Raw genomic sequence first — 17,761 nt, 5'->3', positions numbered from 1 at the left:
CCCTCACACCAGCCACAAAGGAACCGGTAATCGGTTTATCTTTCTTTATATTTTGTACAGTATTATATTACAGTACAATATTGTAATCATTTTTATATGAATATTTTTGGGTTGTGGAACGAATCATCTGAATTTACATTATTTCCTATGGGGAAATTCGCTTTGATATACACGCGCTTTGGATTACAAGCATGCTTCCGGAACGAATTATGCTCTTAAACCAAGGTATTACTGTATAGTAAAATAATAGTATGAGTGTGTAAATTTGTTAAAGACCCCAAAAACGATCTTTAATCTGAGGCACACACTGCAAACATTGTGACGCTTCGCGTCTATGCTGCCCTGCCATTCGCGCCATTTATTTCACTAATGCAACTTAAAAGGTGAAACTAATATATGAGAGACTCATTACATGCAAAGCAAGATAATTCAAGCCGTGATTTGTCATAATTGTGATGATTATGGCTTACAGCTCATGAAAACCCCAAGAACCCCAAATCCACAATCTCAGAAAATGAGAATATTACATGCAATTAATAAAACAAGGATTGTACATAGAACAATATCGGACCTCTGAAAAGTATAAGCATGCATATGCACTCAGTACTTGGTTTGGGCCCCTTTTGCAGCACTTACTGCAATTACTTTTGCACGATATTCTAATTATTCGAGTTTCACCTGTATGTTTTGGAGGAGCTCAGGTTTGGTCTGAGTACGATTTGTTGGCCAAGTGACCTAATGGAAGCCGAATGTCTGACCTTTTTGATTCAGTTGACACAGTAAAGGGCCTTTTTACATAAGATTCACACAACCTTCACTTAGGACTCACATATTTTTCCAAAATCTAATTAGAAACTGTTGAATCTTGGGTTTAAAACTTGAAATAAACACTTTAAAGCATTTTACCCATAAGGGATTAATTTTCCCAATGTGGTCTCTAGAATTAAGCCCTTATGGGTGAACACATTTAGAGGAGCGGTGCATGGGCGAGGACCACAGTGTGTACTTCTGTTGTGTCAATAAAGTTTATCGAGAATGACATCACTGGAAGTTCGACCATCGGTGGAGCAGAGGCAGGCTTGTGTTTGATACCCAGAATGCCCATGATTGATGGATTACGGGCTGAGAGTTTTTGGAGTGGTGGAGCAAAACATATTCTACATATTGTGGATTATGTGGTTTCTTTGGATACAAGGGTATTTAGTGTAGCTCCCCCCCCCCCTATAAAACTATTGTATAAAAAAGTATAGAATAAGCAACCTGTATTGCAGTATAAAGGGCTTCTAATGAAAATGTTATATTATTAAGAGCACTTTGCATCAAGCGTGTGTACCCTGCAGGATAAAAAGTGGACGGTGCTTCTTAATGGTCCTGGAACGTGACTACATGAAGGTGCCTTTGCCAATCTTCTGCTTCATTGGCTGGCTGTAGCTCTGACCTTCACTTTTGATTATCCTTGAAGCCTATATAGCATCCTATTGAGAATCAATTGCTATAAAATACTAAGAATTCCTTTTTTATATTTCTTCGGTCATATGTAGCCTTTACCTTCCCAGCACCTTTTACCATTTGACATTGATTTCCTTTTGTGGATGGTTTATTTTCACCACCAACACAAAAACCTCCCCCTTATGTGGACACGTTGCATGCTTTAGCTTTTTCACAATTTGCAGATAGTTCATCATAGAAAAAAAAAAGCATTGAAATAGAGTTAAATATAGTACATGAAAATCAATGCTTCTGCCATCTAATTTCTTTGAAATAGAGCACAAGGTCTTATGTTTGCTTGGGGTGCTATTAAGTTCCCCATAGAAGTGGCTCAGGAAAAAAAATAGCCTGTTATTGATTTGACCTCTGAAAAATAAAAAATAAAACACCATTCTGAGCCCAGAAGCACTATTAATCTCTTCTGCATTACATTGAATCCCCATCTGTTTGTATGAAAGTAAACTGTATGTATGTATGTATGTTAGAGGTGGGGGAGCTGGAAAGTTATTTTCACAGCTAGAAGTTAGAAAGAAGGCAGAGTGATTGATGGGGACAACTTGCGTGGTATTCCCTTCCTCTGATAAAAAAAAAGCCTGATATTTAATGCATTTTATTGACTGGTGCGACCAAGGGCAAACATCAGTACACGCATCTCCAGGCAGCTGAAGGTGAAGCCACAATTCTAGGCTTATCTGATCACTATCTGATTAAGCGTTGCATTTTATTAATTTATCCGATCAAGATTTACATTGACGATAGCCAGGGGCTGACCTTTTCTATGCCATATCACCTGATGCATTTCACATTTACTTTGTAATTAAAAAAAAAAGATACAATCAATGCACTTTTACAATAGAACGTTAATTGCAAATGGGTAAAGGTGCCCACACACCTTGCGATAATCGTATTATAATCGCGGGAAATACCGCGATCGTACAATTATCCCAAGGTGTGTGGAAGGTGTGCGACTGTTTTTACTGTACGGTCGCAGGTCTTTTATCTTAGGAACATGTTCGAAAACCCACCGAGAATCGTACGATTGTCGGCGTGTTTGTGGCAAGTTCATAAGATAAATGCCGCATGGGCCGGTGTGCGCAAGCATTGCGGTCATCGGAAGCCCACCCCTCAGCGGGGCCGGCTTGCGATTATCGCAAGTACAATCTGCCTGTCCAAGATGGGCAGATTGTACGTTTTTTTTTGTTTTTTTTTTTTAATTACCTTACAACCATCGCAAGACATATGTCTTGCGATGGTTGTAAGGTCTGTGGCAGGCTTAAGACAATGTAAACTTCTGTTTTGATGCAGGTGTATTGGTGGTGATTTTGAACAAGCGGGCCAATGGCAGATCTGAAGAGGGAGGTGAGGCTTTAATACTTTAATACTGACAGCACAGTTTAAAACTTCATTAACACATCATAAAGTTTAGATTTCAAAGTGGCTTAGTGGTTCGCACTTCTGCCTTGCAGCACTGGGGGTCCCCGGTTCCGGACACACTCTGCAAGGAGTTTGCATGATCTCCCTGTGTTTGTGTGGGTTTCCTCCAGGTTCACCGCTTTCCTCCCACACTCCAAAGACATGCAGGAAGGTTAATTGGCTCCTGTCTAAATCGGCACTCATGTATGCATGTGAGATAGGGACTTTAGATTGTAAGCTCCTCAAGGGCAGGGACTGGTTTGAATGCGCACATGTAAATTGTCAACGCTATATAAATGCATATAATAGTAAGCTACCAAATATACTCTCCTGTTATAACATGAGCATTGTAATAGGAAAACATACTAGAGTTGTTTTTGAAAATGCAATCAAAGGTTACATGAAAAAATCATTTTATGTAGTGAGTGCTCCCTTCTGTCTGTCCATCACCTTCAACTTCCTGGATTCCCAGTGTGCTTTGCATCTCTTTCCCTGCTGCTTGATGTGATGCAATCTAAATTTCTCAAGACTACATATCCCATAATGCATTGCATCCAGCAAGCAAAGGTAATGTTACATTGTTCAGATGTTGAGTTGTAGTTAAGGTGGCATGCTTAAGGTGCCCATACACCTTAGGATTATCGGACGATTTTCGTATGCGATCGACTTTTCGTCCGATAATCGTATGTGTTCATTGCAGTGTCCGACCGACATTACTGTACAATCGTACAGCTTTTGACGGTCAAGCATGTTGGAAACTTTGCTAGATCGTATGATTTTCGCAAGGTTGCTGGCGTTTCCGTCCGTCAAGCCGTACGATCTACACTGCGCTTGCGCTAATGAAAATACGGCAAATCAATTACCGCATTTCGTCCAGGTGCTTTTCGTTAATTACGGCTAAATTTAATCTTGCGATCATCGGGGCAGGATGGGGCTGCCGTACGAAAATCGTACGACTATTCGATCATCGGACGAAAAGTTTCGTCCGATAATCATAAGGTGTATGGGCACCTTTTTAGAGTTGTGCAAAACAAATGGCAAACGCACTCATGAATTAATTACCAGCTTTACAGCAAGGGCTTAAAACAGTAAAACCGCAAAACGTTTCCCAGCACACTCGCCAGTCAGCATGCAAAAAAACCTGTCCAACCATAAAAGCAGAGGTTTAGATACACGTCTTCTGCAGAAAATGTGAAGCCGCACAGCCACGTCAAGGCACCTCCATATAGTGCGGTCCTAACTCTAACCTATGAGAGTCTCCATCTTGGAGCACATGGGGCAAAAGATTAAATTGGATGCAGGCTTAGAGTTGTGACGCAAAGAAGTGCATATTCACTGGGTGAAATTGTCACTGTATTGAGGAAATGCATCCTATGGGCATTTTCAATCTTCTAGATGGATATAGTTATTAGTAGTAGGGCTGCAACTAACTATTATTTTCATAATCCATTAGTTGGCTGATTATTATTTTTTTGATCCGATAAAAAAAATACCATCTTTTATTTGAAATAAAATACACAAATGGAGTGTTACAAACATAGCTTACTTCAGAATAAAATAGTATGCACATCTTTTGCATGCGCATCGCACTGGAACGCATGGCATCGCAGTACCGCCGTTTCCAGTGCAGGTGATTACACTGCGGGCGGGAGGGATGTTTGGGATGCCATTTGAAACTAATTGCACCACAAAATATATAATATAATATATATATAAGCCCAGTCATCAGTTTAATGTTAGCTATGAATATTGGCCCGAGAATTATTGCTCTCACTCCAGCGCATGTGGCGATACCTGACATGTAGCGCAATCATCGTTTTTCTACGTAGGTGCACCCGACTTGGGGGTATTTTTAATTTCATTTTTATTTAACTTTACCGTATATGCCGGCGTATAAGACCTGGTTTTTAGACCCAAAAACACTGCCCGAAAATCGGGGTTCGTCTTATACGCCGGGTATACTGTATGTAGCTTCGGCTACATACAGTATACCGCGCTGAGCCAATCACGGCAGGCGTTGTATTCATTAATACAAAGCCTGCCGTGATTGGCTCAGCGCGGTATACTGTATGTAGCTGAAGGACGGAACCCGGAAGATGGAGGACGCTGCGGGGATCGTGGACAAGGTAAGAGACTGTAATCCCGAGTGTGGCTACCGGGGTTACCGCTTATGGTACTGAAAATTAACCCCGAGCCACAGCCTCGGGAATACCGCCATGGAGGTTAGTGGGTGCATTTAAACATTTTGGGCTATACTCGTCTTATACGACGAGTATAGCCCAAAATCTATATTTTAACTCAAAAAGTAGGGGGTCGTCTTATACGCCGGCAAATATGGTACTTTTTTTTTTTTCACCTCACCTCATAGCACTTTTAGACCCCTAGTGCCACTTTTCCACTTCACTGGGGAATGACAGCTGTCTGCTGAGGCAGCTGAATGTCAACACAGCAGGCAGTGGCTGGGGGCAGTAGCCAGCTTGCTATTGGCTATTTTAAATTGCAATAGCAGGCTGGCTCTTGCTCCTGCCTGCTGTCAATCAGCAGAGGAGGACCTGAACTTCCTTCTTCATTCTGTCCTCTGCTGATTGACAGCAGGCAGTGGGCGGGTGCAATAGCCAGACTGCTATTGCAATATAAAATAGCCAATAGCAGGCTGGCTATAGCTCCCAGCCACTAATGGGATACTTGGCGCTGGCTTTCTACCACCGGCAGAAGAGGGGGCATGGGGAGAGAGCAGCAGAGGAACAGTGGCACCAGCGGGGGGAATGGAGAGGCACAGTGATCTCTCCTCCCTGCTGGTGCCAACTTACAGTTGTCTGTGTCCTCTCTGGCGATACAGGCGGGGAGGGCAGCAGGAATTTAAAGGAACACAAACCGATGCAGCCGGCACCAGTGGGGAGGAAAACAAAGGAGCAGTGTGGCTGCGGTTGCGGATTCAAATCGATTAATGAAAATCATTGATAACGATTCGCAATATTGATTAGAATAGATGGAATCACTTAGTTGTTGCAGCCCTAATTAGGAGTGGGGTAGAACTTTTGGGGAAATTCAATATTGAAAAACGTTTATTTTTAGTCTTTAACCATAGATCCGCTTTAATAAAGGCAAGTTGTTCCATTACACAAGATATTTCCACAAGATGCTATATTTATGGTGACATCATTTTACCAAAAGTAAAGGCTTTCAGAGTAAGTTTGTCTGGCTAAACTAGATTGTTGCCAATATGCCATTAATAGAGTAACACCAGACATAAGAAACACATGCCTATGTTTACATCATCACCCAGAGCCACCCCAGACCATAGTGTGGTACAATCCGAAGACACCCTGAGATCCCTCCTTGGCTTGAACTGGGTAGTTGTTTATGGGCGGCATTATGTGCCATAGCTGATTTAGAGACATTGGTTAGCTTTTGGAGCATTATGATGCACTGTTTGTCCTGGTAACCATTCTTACATACATAGGGAAGACTACTTAAGACAGGGATTGGCCACTGTGGCCCTCCAATTGTGCTTTAAAGTGGTTCTAAAGCCTCCGTTTTTTTTGCTTATATCTACTGCCAGCAAGCAGTAGATATATGCAAAACGTTTTGTTTTTTTTTTAAACCCGCTTTAACAGCGGCTTAAACTTACCTAGTTATCGCTGCGCGCTCACGAGCCGAGAATCCGGCACTGCTCGTGCGGCCTGCAAAGGATCTTGGGGCGGGCGCATGCGCAGTTCGGATTCTCGGCCGGGAGACGAGCAGAGACGCAAGGTAAGTCTATGGACGCGTGCACCCGCATGCAGACACCGCTGGATCAGAAGTGCCTGCAAGCAGAGAGGAGTCGGCGCTGGATCAGAGGGCCGCCGCACCGCTGGAGGGACAGATGAAAACATCAGGAAAGAAGAATATCGGATTAAGAGACATCATTTAAGGTAAGTGCTAACATTAACATGGGGGGGAGGGAATATTTTTAAATCCTTTTAATGTCACTTTAACTACAAATCCCCTAATGCCTGTAACGGTCAGTCTTTGCAATGCCTCATGGGACATGTAGTTCCACAACAGCTGTCAGGTTGGAGTTGTCTACCGCTGATCTGATCTAAGAGAGGATTTCCATTCACTTTTTGGAAAGTTTGGGACCGAAAAAAGGTTCTTCCCATTGCCTATTCTATCTAAACTTAAACATGAAAACTGACACAAGGCACAAAATCTGAGAATTTCTTGTTAAGCAATATGCAACTTATTGTTCTTTTTTTTAACAGTTGTTAGGTCCGGTGGTTGCATTAGTTTCTATTTTCACCTGGAGATCCTGCCAGTAACGCACTTTATGTCCTTGAGTTGCAACGTTGACTGAGATCACACAGGGACCAATATATACGCACACATCAGTAGAACTATACACTTGCACACAACAGGTTGGCCTTGATGGACGTATGTCTTTATTCAACCTCAAATACTACGTTATGTTACTCACTGTACTGTACCTATGGAGGAGCACCCTAGCAGAAGAGATTTTCTGTGACTACAAACAACTCCCTTCTGCTCTTCACCATAACAGTGGCGGAAGTGTTCTGTAGACCACAGAGATAGCTGGGAACTATGCTAACTGATAAGAGTCAGCAGAGGCAGAAAGCACAAGAGGTTATCAGTTGACAAGATCTCTGGCAGGATCAACAGTCATGTTTATGCACTAATTGAACAGATATAACAAAGCCCTTTCAGTGGTATATAGAGCAGACCAAACAGAGCAGAGAGGAGAAATGCATTGTAAGGTATTACATACACATTTAGCTGTAACAAGCCTCTGGTGCTTTAGGGGTTAATAGGTTATGGTTGAGGTTGTAAATCATTTTTCTTCCATAATCTAGTATGTGTAATCTAAATCCTTCATATATAATGTATATGACCGGAAGCGCTGTGAAAGCTGAGATCTGGAGCAGTCAAATCAGAAAGTGACTGATGGGTAATTATTTGAACAAGTCCACGCTGATCGCTATGCTAGAAAACCTTGTCCTCCAATGACAGGCTGTATCTGTGATACATTCAGTATAGAGTATTCATTGTGTATAAGTATACATGGCGTATACACCGATCAGCCATAACATTATGACCAGTTCCCCCTTTTGCCATGAAAACAGCCCTGACCCAACAAGGCATGGACCCCACTGAAGGTATGCTGTTGTATCTGGCGCCAAGACGTTAGTAGCAGATCCTTTAAGTCCTGTAGGTTTTGAGATGTGGCCTCCATGTATTGGACTTGTATTTCCCCAGTCATTGCGGAGCCTATATCTCGTTGGCTGTCCTGGAAGATTCCTGGAAACAGAGTTATCAGGTAATCAACTCATGTTTTCCAGTACATCCTACAGATGCTCGATTGGGTTGAGGTCTTGAGAATTTGGAGGCCAAGTCAACACCTTGAACTTATATTGTGGTCCTCCATCCATTCTTGCAGTGTGGTAGGGTGCATTTCACTGCTGAAAGAGGCCACTGCCCTCAGAGAATATGGTTTCCATGAAGGGGTGTACTTGGTCAGAAACAATGTTTAGGTGCTTGTCAAAGCAACATCCGCATGAATGGCAGGACCCAAGGTTTCCCAGCATTAACATTTGCAGCAATTTGAGCTACAGGAGCTCTTCCATTGGATTGGACTACATGGGCCAGCCTTCACTCCCCACATGCATCAATGAGCTGCCCATGACCCTGTCACCAGTTCATCAGTTTTCCTTCCTTGGACCACTTTTGGTAGGTTCTGACCATTTCAGACTCGGGAACATCCCACATGAGCTGCAGTGTTAGAGTTGCTCTGACCCAGTCATCTATCCATCACAAGTTGTCTTTTGTCAAAGTCGCTTAAAGGGGTTCTAAAGCCTCCGTTTTTTTTGCCTATATCTAATGCCAGCAAGCAGTAGATATAGGCAAAAAGTAAAAAAAACCCCGCTTTAACAGCGGTTTAAACTTACCTAGTTATCGGTGCGCGCTCCTGCACCGAGAATCCGGAACTGCTCGTGCGGCCGCAAAGCATTTTGGGGGCGGGCGCATGCGCAGTTCGGATTCTCGGCCGGGAGACGAGCAGAAACGCAAGGTAAGTCTATGGACGCGTGCACCCGCATGCAGACACCGCTGGATCGGAAGTGCCTGCAAGCAGGGAGGAGTCAGCGCTGGATCAGAGAGCCGCCTCACAGCTGGAGGGACAGATGAAAACATCAAGAAAGATCGGATTAAGAAACCTCATTTAAGTTAAATGCTAACATTAACATGGGGGGAGAGAACATTTTTTTAACTTTAATGTCACTTTAAATCCTTACACTTTTATTTATTTAATTTTTTCTGCTTCCAACACATCAACTTCAGGGACAAAATGTTGACTTGCTGCCTAATATATCCCACCCACTTCCAGGTGCCATTGTAATGAGATGATCAATGTTATTCACTTCACCTCTCAGGGGTCATAATGTTATGGCTGATTGAAAGCACATATGCTTTCAATCATTGGATCTGTTACCAATTTATTTGCCCCCTAATAGGTGAGATTGTGCCCTGTGTTCAGGATGTCTTATGACCTAAATCTTCAGTTCACAATTGTATTGCCCATTGCGGTTTTCTCACAGATCTATGCACAAAGTAACCGGACTCTTTTCTTGTAGGAAATGTTTACCTATCTCTCCAGTGAATTAAAGGCTCTCGCAGCAAAGCACAATGAACGCTTACTAGACACAGCGCACAATACCATTTCTCTGGGTAAGTCAAAGCTAAATATACATCAAGCTGAGGAATGTGTATTTGTATGTGGACATTGGTTGGCTAATTTACTAGCCAGTACTTTCATATCTCTGATATTCTAGTGACTAGGCTACTCACTGGAGATGCTGATCTGTCTGGCTACAGAAACTGCAAAGCCATGTATAGGAGTCTTACTTTTCCTGCTGTATTTTATACAAGGCATTTTTGTGCATTGACGCTTTCAGCAATAAAGAATCCCATTTATTTTGAATAGGCTGGCAGATCACTATAAAACACAATTAAAAAACCACACCTGCACTATCTTTGGCAATGCACCACACTGCCTATCGTTTTGTGGTACACTGTAACAGGGGTGCCTTGCCGTTCACTTTATATGTAAGTTGGCATACCATTGTAAATGGTGTTTTAGGGCCCATTCACACTAGCAGCTGTGCTACAAGGCATGACTGCTGGTGAGCATTGCCCAGCACAGTGCTAAGCGGTGTTCCAGGCACATTGCAATGTTTATCCTTCCCCTTTTTTGTAAATGCCAGGTCCGTATGGCATACTGACCTGGCCAGCTGGAAGCACTTTTGTAGGTCCGTATGCCATACGTCCTTGGCAGCGAAAGGGTTAAGTTCTATGAGCACAGCGTGGCGCTAGTCGGCTGCATGCAGTACTTTTTTTTTTCGGCACACACCACCACAACCTGCTGGTGTGAACAATGCTCAACTGTGAAAATTGCCTTGTCCTGCATTGGGGGCAGTGCTGTAAATACAGCCAGCAGGCCCCCAACGTATCTGGTGTGACTCCAGGCTTATTGTGCATGACTTCAACACACAGGTTTGAAGCCAGCTTAAGTTTTTGTGACAAACCAGTGGATGTGGGAATTAGGCCACTGGGCTTCAACCTGTCAACGTCCATCCAAAACTTTATTTTTGTGCATTTAGCATTAAAATGCAGAAAAAGCAGAACTCAGGGAAAAAATATTCATAAACCTTGCAGTAGGGCTACCCCTCGTTTTTGTCTAGGTTAAAAAAAATAAAGTTTATGCTCACTAGGGCTGCAGCTAACGATTATTTTCAAAATCGATTAGTTAGCCGATTATTAAGTTTGATTAAGCGGATAAAAAAAAAAAAAAAATGGCAATAATACATTACACACACAATACAGAATAACACCAGCTATAGAGGAATACAACAAATCCCAGCAATAGTACATTATAGCTGGTGGTATTCTGCATTGATGTGTATAATGTATTCTTACTGGGATTTGTTGTATTCCTCTATAGCTGGTGGTATTCTGCGTGCATTGCGCCGCTGTATAATGTATTATTGCTGGATGGCATTTGTTGTATTCCTCTATAGCTGGTGGTAAATTTATTGCGCGGTCGCAGGCACTCTTACTTTTAGATGCGGGATCGTGGGCCTGTCAGGTGCCATTCCCCCTTGATCGTTGGCGTGCCGCGGCGCAACAGGGAGCTCAGAGCAGGGAGAAGAGGTGTGTCGTCTGGTGTGCGGCTCAGGTCGTGTGTGGAGCCGCGAGCAGGGTAAACTAATCGATAGCCGACTAATCGATGATGGAAAACGTTGACAACCCTTTCCATCGTCGATTTTAATCGACTACATCGATTAGTTGTGGCAGCTCTAATGCTCACCCGATTCTACGAGCCAGCTTGCTCTTAGACCGGTCCTTTCACCTGTCCATCACTGCAGCAAAGATATGTCCCTGAGTGTCCTCAGGTCCTATACACTGTTTATAGAATGTGATGACTCGGGGACCTTAAGGTGCCCATACACCTGACGATTATCGTACGATAATCACGGGTGATCCAGCGATCGTACGATAATCGGCAGGTGTATGGAAGGCGTGCGACCATTTCTACTGTACGGACGCACGTCTTTTTTTTCCCGAGCAGACTTGAAAACCTGCTGAGAATGGTAAGATTGTCAGCGGGTTAGTGGCGTTCTCGGGAGACAAATGCCCGTGCGGCATTGGAATCAACTGAAGCCCTCCCCTCAGCGGGGCGGGCTTGCGATGATCGCAAGTACGATCTGCCTGTCCAAGATGGGCAGATCGTACGAGCTTTAAATTAATTAATGATTTATACAGGAGACTCACCATTTTTGAACACTTTTCATACTACTATATTGCGCCTTGCTCACCGTTTGTTATTACGAGCTTTTAATTACCTTACAACCATCGCACGATGAAAGGCATGCAATGGTTGTAAGGTGTATGGCCAGCTTAACTTTATTTTTTTACCTAGACCAACACGAGCACTTAACCCTTACAATGCAGGGGTAGCCCCACTGCAAGGGCTAAGAATAATTTTCTCCTAAGTTCTTCCTTAAACTCAACTCCAGGCTGGAATCTGCCCTGACTAACCCCTTCCCCCCCAGTCCTATTTTTATTAAATACATTTGTGTGAATAAATCTTAATTTGAAGATCACATTTGAATGCATGCATTATATGTTTTAAATATTGAATTTTGCATGACATTTGTATTATTTTGGAAATGAAGTGTAATTGGCAGACTGAATAGAGCACAGTGGTAGTTTTCACTTTGGCATAGCTGCTTTGACAGACTATAGCAGTTAAGAAGGGACGCAGACTTATTTGAGTTATATATCCATGCTGTTTTTAGTTGTCTTTGATCCAGTCATGTGACATGCAGGGTCCTCATCTCCCTTCATCTAGTAGACGGGTCCTGAATCCTGCAGAGAACACTGGCACTGCTCTCTGCAGCATTCATTGGCTTGAAAGGGTGCTTGACACCCTGGGCTCACAGAACGTGGGCTGAAAGATGCTGAACCTGGAGGAGACCCAGCAGCACAAGGGTGGTAACTCTGCGAGGGACAGCACGCAGGAGGTAAGCATTGCAGCCAGGGCCCCCCTTTTTGTTATTTTTTAGTAGCTAGAGTTGAAAAGAATAAAATCTCAGCTAACGTTTACTCTGCGCTATTCATGGCTGCCTACAATGAATGTGTATTACCAGTACAAAGCAATTACACAGCTCCATATAAAAATGGGTCCATTGATTGCACTCTGCCATTATGTCCAGTCTGAGAGCCGAGTACAAATGGTCTTTGATAGCCCACTGTGCATTGTTAGACAGTGTAGTATTAATAAGCTGAAAATGTTCAAATGCAAGTTAATGGCGCACTCAGCGAGTCTGTGTAGAATACCTGTATGATTGTATCAACTGGATGTTTTTCTTTTCTGTGGCAGAAAGAAGCATTTTATTTTAAGGTAGCATCGGGGAAGGATGAGAACTCTGTCATTTTCCCTCCTATTAGTGATATTTTCTTGTATCAACCCAAGTACACAGAAGGCCTGACAGTATTCACAGAGTGTCAGCACAGCTCTCAACAAAGGAAATGCCAACAGGCACTTAGATGTATGCAAGCACAAAATATCCTCTCCGGAAAACTTAACGCAGATATTGTCTAAATACAAAAGATGTTTTTTCTTGGATCTTGCTGTGCTTTGTCTATTTCTTCCAGGTCTGTGCAGTAATTCAGTGTGAACATTTTCCTCTGTGCAGGAGCTTCCTGTAATAAAGACCGGTTACTGCTGCGCTCTCTCCTTGTGCAGGGTGACTGGTCATGTATCCGCCCCTTCCTGTACTTTTCTGCAGCCAGCCTATAGTGGGTGGAGTCTGTTGGGCCCCTCCCACAGCTCTGAGCTCTACACAAGCTATGTACAGCACAGTGATGATATGACACGGTCATTTCTGGATTTGCAAAAATATTTTGTGCACGCCAAGTGAGTTTAAATCCTTCAGACAATTGAGGAATATACCGTATTTAAATAAAAGTTTTTGTACACCAAGTTCAACTTTAAATTGGGTGTAACCCTAACGGAATCATATTTAGTTTGCTAAAGCAGTTTGTATCCTAATCCATTCCCATTTTTAAAATAAAATAAAGTTGTTGTTTTTTTATTTATTTTTTAATTCTTTTAATTTCAGTGCTGCTGATCTCCTGCGGCATCTTTACAGCCCCTTGTATTTGCATGTTGGTGGTTGGAATTTCTTAGGGTGGGTTTCCTGATGGAGACAACTGTGGACCATGCCTGCCTGCAGTGTATTGAAACAGCCCCTTGTAGTCTCCATTGGAATCCTGTGTAATGACAACACAGGGACACAATTGGGAAAGAAGGAGAGAGCATTGTCACCATATAACAAGAAGTGCCTGAACAAGGACCTTCTTGGCAGGATCGCCAGCTATTTTAATGAAAGCTGCAGATTTAATTCATATTAAAAACTGAGTTGTACACAAATACGGTACAGTATTGCTAATAGTTCAGGTACTTGAATACATTTGTAAGCTTTAATTCATGTGTTTAGTGTCACTTTAATATGTTAAAGCTTACATAAGATTTTAGTCATTGGGTTTCTATATTCTTTGGTGCAGTGCAATATGTGAAGATGAGATGCATGCCCATAGGCGCTGCATTTGTTTGGTTAGTAGACCATTGCTGTGCATGTTTTGGTGATTGTGGGGGATGTGGCTTAAGTTGAATGGGGTGCTAGGATTTAGAGAAAATTTATGAGATCATTGTCTGATAGAGGAAGCGATAGAGGTCCTTCGAATAATATTTTCTTCTGGTCTCTTGTACTCCTGCTTTGGTATGACCATAAGTTACCGAAAGCTAAAACTGGATTATTTGCTATATCTAGTAAAAAAAAAAAACTTCTATTACACGCTGGGAGAAATGCCAGGTAGCATAGTCTATAAGGTATTTACATTTTTTCTTTCTTTTATATGTGTGACAATCAGCTATGTCTCTGAAGACTCTGAATGATGAAAGCGGGACAGCAATCACTCAGTTGGGATCTATGCTTTTCACAAGACAGGTGTCTGGGGCAAGGTAAGGGACCTCTTGTAAACACTTGTTCCATGATGTGTTCTAGACACCTTACGTTTTTGGTAATACATATACATTTATTTTACTGTGATCTTATTTTAGTACAATACGACACTAGCCCATTTATTTGCAGGTGAAGATCTAAAAATAAATCCAGCTTAAAATCAGGCATAATGATATAAAGAGCGTGGCTGAGAATTTGTGGGGCTGAAAACTGCTATTATATACCAACATATAGTAACTATGCATAACCTAAATTAAGGTGGCAATGCACTTTACAACCCTCGCAAGACTTTTGTCACATCGACGTCACCGGACTCCTTCCCCAAGTGGCTCCGTCGGCTAATGAAGGGGGGGGGGGGGGGGGGGGGGGGGGAGTCCGGTGACGTCTATGTCCGTGACATCACCGGACTTCTCCCCCTTATTACTTCATTGCTGTTCTGTATGTGTATAGGCCAATGTAGTTGGATCTGTATGTGCGTTACAATTAATCGTTTTTAAAAAAAAATTCGATTAATCGAACACGAACATTGTAATCATTACCAGCCCTACTAAATAGTAAAAAAAAAATGTAAATAGTAAAAGACCGTTTAAAAAAGAATGTTTAATAAAATCTGCCCAAACCCATGATCATTTCTCTGTAAGGGTACTTCCTATTTACAGTGCAGCTAATAATTCCCTGTACTGAGTTTCTCGAGTTTCTACCAGAAGTCTATTATAGATTATTCTACTGTTTTTTACGCCTGCCTGTACTGCCAGGAGTCCTTTTTCCTTAAAATGGTAACAAACATTTCAATATAATCTAGGTTCATTGTGTTTTGGCTCCTGTGTGATTTGCAAGACTGAATGATTTTCTGTTCTCCGATGGCCTTGAGAAACATTTTTACTTCAGGGTGAAATGCTTCATTACACTGAAATGTTCTGAGTTTCCCTTCTCTACTCCGAAGAAAACTGCTGTATCCACACATTGGCCATCTCCACGTTCAGCAGTCTGGGAGATCAGATTCAGCTGAGGTGGTAATGTCTCTGTAGTGCTGGGACAGTCACCAGCTGACAGACTTCTAGCCCCATGCTGGGAAGCAGATCCAAGACATGGGAGGTTTTTTGTGTGGTCCTTTGAACAGTGTATCTTTATTAGGTCCTTGTAATGAGGAACACACCAAACGCACACAACATGGCAGCATGTATTTTGTGTCAGGAGTAGAAACCTGAACATGTAAAACTAACCTTCAGGAGTATTAAATAAGACCTTTACTGAGGGAAGTATCAACACTCCTATTGCAGACCTCTGCCTTTGAAAAGGCTACATGTCTGGTTGTCATGCTGATCTGTGGCCTCAATACTTTGTGAGTCATTGGCCCAGAACAAGTATGGATGTCTGGAGTTCTGACTTCACTTTCTAATGAATATTTGTTTGTGATTGGATCAGCATGACACCCAAGCAACTAGCATTTTAAGGAAGAGAAATTGGCAATGGCATAATCCATACTTTTCCCAGCACTGGTTTCCTGAAGGGGCCATTCACACCCTAGCGCTGCATTAATTGCACAACACCGTAAGTAGTTATCTACCCTACTCACCTCCTTTTTATAGCTTGCCCGCCAGCACTACAGCTACAATGCAATATTTCCATTCCTAATGGTCCATTCACACCATAGCGTTGCGGTAATTGCACAATGCCATGTCATTAATGCAAACTATCGCATAGCACACCTAGCGGTCGTTAGTGCACAAGGTGCGTTGTGTTGTTCAGTTGAATGGCAATGCACCTAGTGCACGGTAATAAAGTATTTTTTTCTAATTAAGGGCGCTCACTTATGCACAAAGCCCAGGCTGTAAAAAAAAAAAAAATAGACTCTATATGTAGCTTTCCAGTGGCCCGTGTTTTAAAATCTTGCCTCTTTACTGCTCCCTAGCTGCAACTGGTATCCCATCCTTCGGGTGTTTCCCCTACCACATGCTGTGGTTCCTTCCACTGGCTCTTAGTCCTGTAGCGATGTAAGAGTTGACCAGAGAAACCACAGATTGTGGCTGGGGAGCATGTGTTTTACTTACCCAAAAGTGTGGAATACATGCAGCAGCAGGGAAGTAGTGAAAAGGCTGCATTTCAAGACACAGACTGTCAGCAAGGTAAGTAGAGAGCATGTTCTTTAACACCCTAGGTGTGTGCCTGGGCACACCCTAATCACCCCGAGCGCAATACCAAGAGCTGTGCTCTGATTGGAAGGCTGCTCCTCTCAGGGGCTGCCAGGGATGTGCAGGGAACGAACACGTCTAAAGGGATGCTGTGTTTGATAAAACTCCATGCACTAAACACACTGATCTCTGCTCCAGACGACCTCAGCCAGCAGAAGTTCCTTGTAGTTTGCTGCAGTGAACTTGAAAAATGCAGTGCTGGGCTCTCCAAGCAAGGGGACTAGACTTGTGACTGTGTCATCATTGAAGGTGAGACAGCAGCCAGGCTTCGCTCTGATTATACTTTTCCCCTATTTGTGTCTCCAACAGATGATGGGGAAGGTACCCCTCCTATGTGTGTATGCAGCAGCCTGCAGTGGGGTTCTGGCAGCAGAGACAGGCAGGTCAGACAGAAGCCATTTTCTGGATGCTGAACAATGGCTAACACTGACGCAACTACCAGGGTCGCAGCGGTCGCTGGGACCTGGCTGGTATCGACCACCTCTGGAGGGAGCTGCGGAGCTTTGGCATGCTGAGAGCTGTAGTCCCAGGTGGCAATGTCGACGGCTCAGTGGTTACCAGGCCCAGAAAGGAACAAGGGGGCCCAGGCGCTGACATTGCCTCCTGAGACTACAGCTGCCAGCATGAAGCAGGCCAACGCTCTGCAGTTTCCTCCAGTGGTGGTTCATACTCATACCTCTGTGTTTTACCTCCTGATCATCAGCTCACTCCATATACCTTGAGAGAGGGTGGGAGAAGACTTGGCCTCTGTTCGCCCTCTACTTCTCACCATAAATCTTCAGTATACCTGCGAAATGGAAGAACAGCTTTCGCTGATCTTCCTTATTCACTTCAGCTGTAGGTCAGTGCTGTTATCGCAGCTCTGCCCCCCTCTTCTCCTGGCCAATCACAAAGCAAATGGCCCAAGGCTTAATTTTGTGATTGACCAGGATGAGAGGGGAATGAAGATGCAAACGTAACGATGGGGTCTATGACCTGCAGTGCTACAGCTGGAGTAGGCAAGGAAGTTCAGCAAGATCTGGACTTACACCTGCAGGTATATTGACAATGTATGGTGAGAAGAAGGAAGATCTATTATGGACGGTGGCC

At 43.2% G+C, this 17,761-nt stretch overlaps 1 protein-coding gene across 1 annotated transcript in view; it reads left to right on the top strand.

Annotated features, from left to right (window-relative positions):
- Nucleotides 1-17,761, top strand: part of SEPSECS (Sep (O-phosphoserine) tRNA:Sec (selenocysteine) tRNA synthase) — a 42,077-nt gene that overhangs the window by 22,979 nt on the left and 1,337 nt on the right. The window contains exons 8-9 of the mRNA XM_018573264.1: nucleotides 9,528-9,621; nucleotides 14,389-14,479. Of these exons, the coding sequence (XP_018428766.1) occupies nucleotides 9,528-9,621; nucleotides 14,389-14,479 (185 nt within the window). The remainder of the gene's footprint in view (nucleotides 1-9,527; nucleotides 9,622-14,388; nucleotides 14,480-17,761) is intronic.

The sequence above is a fragment of the Nanorana parkeri genome, unplaced genomic scaffold (assembly GCF_000935625.1).
Source record: "Nanorana parkeri isolate BGI_ZX_2015 unplaced genomic scaffold, ASM93562v1 scaffold2305, whole genome shotgun sequence".
In the NCBI taxonomy this organism is placed as follows: domain Eukaryota; kingdom Metazoa; phylum Chordata; class Amphibia; order Anura; family Dicroglossidae; genus Nanorana; species Nanorana parkeri.
This window is presented reverse-complemented; position numbering and strand designations above follow the sequence as displayed.